General features: G+C 41.2%; 1 protein-coding gene across 1 annotated transcript; it reads right to left on the reverse strand.

The window, feature by feature from the left end:
• Positions 1-935: 935 nt before the first annotated feature.
• Positions 936-1,895, reverse strand: LOC102925872 (olfactory receptor 3A10). The gene has a single exon (XM_006977362.2). It carries the CDS (start codon positions 1,881-1,883, stop codon positions 936-938), a length of 948 nt encoding a protein of 315 aa, XP_006977424.1. The 5' UTR covers positions 1,884-1,895.
• Positions 1,896-2,244: the final 349 nt, after the last annotated feature.

Here is a 2,244-nt window from a genome sequence, read left to right on the forward strand (position 1 = left end):
AACGCCAAGAATGGCTTTGCATAGTAAATGGAATAGAACAGCTCTGAACTATAGCTTACTTTTCCTGGTTTGGTCTGACAGAATGATTGAATGCTTTTGTACAAAAATCAGAGCCTTAAAAACAAGGATTTGGTGAGATTGTAAAATGGTGTGCCACTTTGAAAAAACAGTTTGGTGGTTGGTCAAAATGCAAAACATTGTTACTCTGTTACTCAACAATTCTACCCTTAGGAATACATGCTCAAACTACTGAAAATGTGCACCTATGAAACATGTACATGAAGGTTTACAGCAGTGTGTTGCTAATAGTAAAAAGTTAAAACAACTCAAATAGCTATCAAATACTGGAGAGATATAAAATGTGCCTTATTCATACAATAGAATATTATTAAGACATAAAAATGAATGAGAAACTGACAGATTAAATGACTTTGGTGAACCTTCATAATTTCATTTGTAGATCTTTCCATTTCTAATTTATAAATACATTTGGGGTTATAAATTATAAATGTACTGCCTCCTGTCAACATTGTATACTTCTATTTGATGATTTCTGTGTCAAACATTATATGGAAATATTTCCAAGTATTTTCTGTATTAACTGTGAATGAATAGAACAAAATAAATTGCCTGTGATGGAAAAAATAAAGATTAAAAAATGCACAAAATAGTTCACCTCCTGTTTCATGATTTATGTTATAATTTTCTTCCCTCTGTATTTAACATAATTTCTAGCAATAACTTACATAATCTTTTATCTAACTTTGTCCCAGTCCAAACTATATTCTACCTTAATCTCTATTGTCTAATTTCTTCCCAACTTTACACCCAACTCTGAAGATTTCCTCCAACTGAGTATATTGAGCATCCAGGATGAGAATGCCAGTAACATATGCAGGAAGGGCAGGATGTTTAAATAGCCTTGTCCTGTCTTCTCACACCGGATGCCTCTTTCCTGTCAGCACCCTCTTCAGAGCACCTTGTACATCTGGGTTCCGAAGGCTGTAGATAACCGGGTTAAGCATGGGATTGAGGATAGTATTGAAGATCCCAATGCCCTTGTCCTTGTCTGAGGCTGAGACAGAACCTAGACGCATGTAACTAAAGAAGCCAGTTCCATAAAAGATACAGACCACAGTGAGGTGGGAGCCACACGTGGAAAATGCTTTCTTTCTCCCCTCTGCAGAGCGGATCCTTAGTACTGCAGCTGCCACGTGGGCATAAGACACTGAGATAAGGATCATGGGGACCACTCCCATGAAAGTGGCTCCAACGAAAAGCAGCTGCCCATTGAGGTAGATGCTGGAGCAGGAGAGCTGGAAAAGGGGTGGTACGTCACAGTAGAAGTGGTTGACCACATTAGGGCCACAGAAGTCCAGCACTGACACAGCCACTGTATGAGTCAGAGCATTAATGAAGGAGATGGTACAGCAAATGCCCACCAGTGTGCCCTGTACTTCACGGCTCATACGGGTGCTATAGGTGAGGGGCTGGCAGATGGCCAGGTAGCGGTCATAGGCCATGGCTGTCAAGAGATGACAGTCAACGCCTGCCAGTAGGTGGAAGAAGAAGAGCTGTGAAATGCAGGCAGTGTAGGGAACTATGCATTGGTGAGCCAGGAGACAGGCCAGCATTGGAGGAACAGTGACAGTGATGCAACCGATGTCCAACAGAGATAGATTCCCCAGGAAGTAGTACATAGGAGTGTGGAGTTTGGGTTCCACAAAGATGGCAGCCAAGATGCTAAAGTTACCCCCAACTGTGACAATATAGGCAAAGAAGAAGACAACAAAAAGGACAAGTTGTAGCCTTACATTTCCTGTTAGGCCAAGAAGGATGAATTCAGTGACAGTTGTCCTGTTTTCCCAGGCACCTGGCTCCATAGTCCACTGCTGAGAGCTGGGGCAGTGGAAGGAAGAGTTAGATATTACAAATAGTGAAAGAGTAGCACAAATGAACATGCAATCAATTGTACCTACAGGGTGCTAGTATGGTATATGCAGAACACCTATGTATTAAAATGGGTATCTGCCTAGAGTTGGCCAGTCTTCTGAAGGCTCCTAATGAATAAATAATCAACCTTTTAGATCCTAGATCAGGGAGAGAGCCAGAGCAAGCTGGGGAAAGGGCTGGCTGAAAGGCTAGTTAACAACATGGTATACAAGTATTTCAATACTGTATCTATTACATTTGTATCAGTATATGGCAACTGACTAGCATCTCTCACTGGTTCAGTGAATACAT

Source organism: Peromyscus maniculatus, chromosome 8 (assembly GCF_049852395.1).
Source record: "Peromyscus maniculatus bairdii isolate BWxNUB_F1_BW_parent chromosome 8, HU_Pman_BW_mat_3.1, whole genome shotgun sequence".
Classification (NCBI taxonomy): Eukaryota; Metazoa; Chordata; class Mammalia; order Rodentia; family Cricetidae; genus Peromyscus; species Peromyscus maniculatus.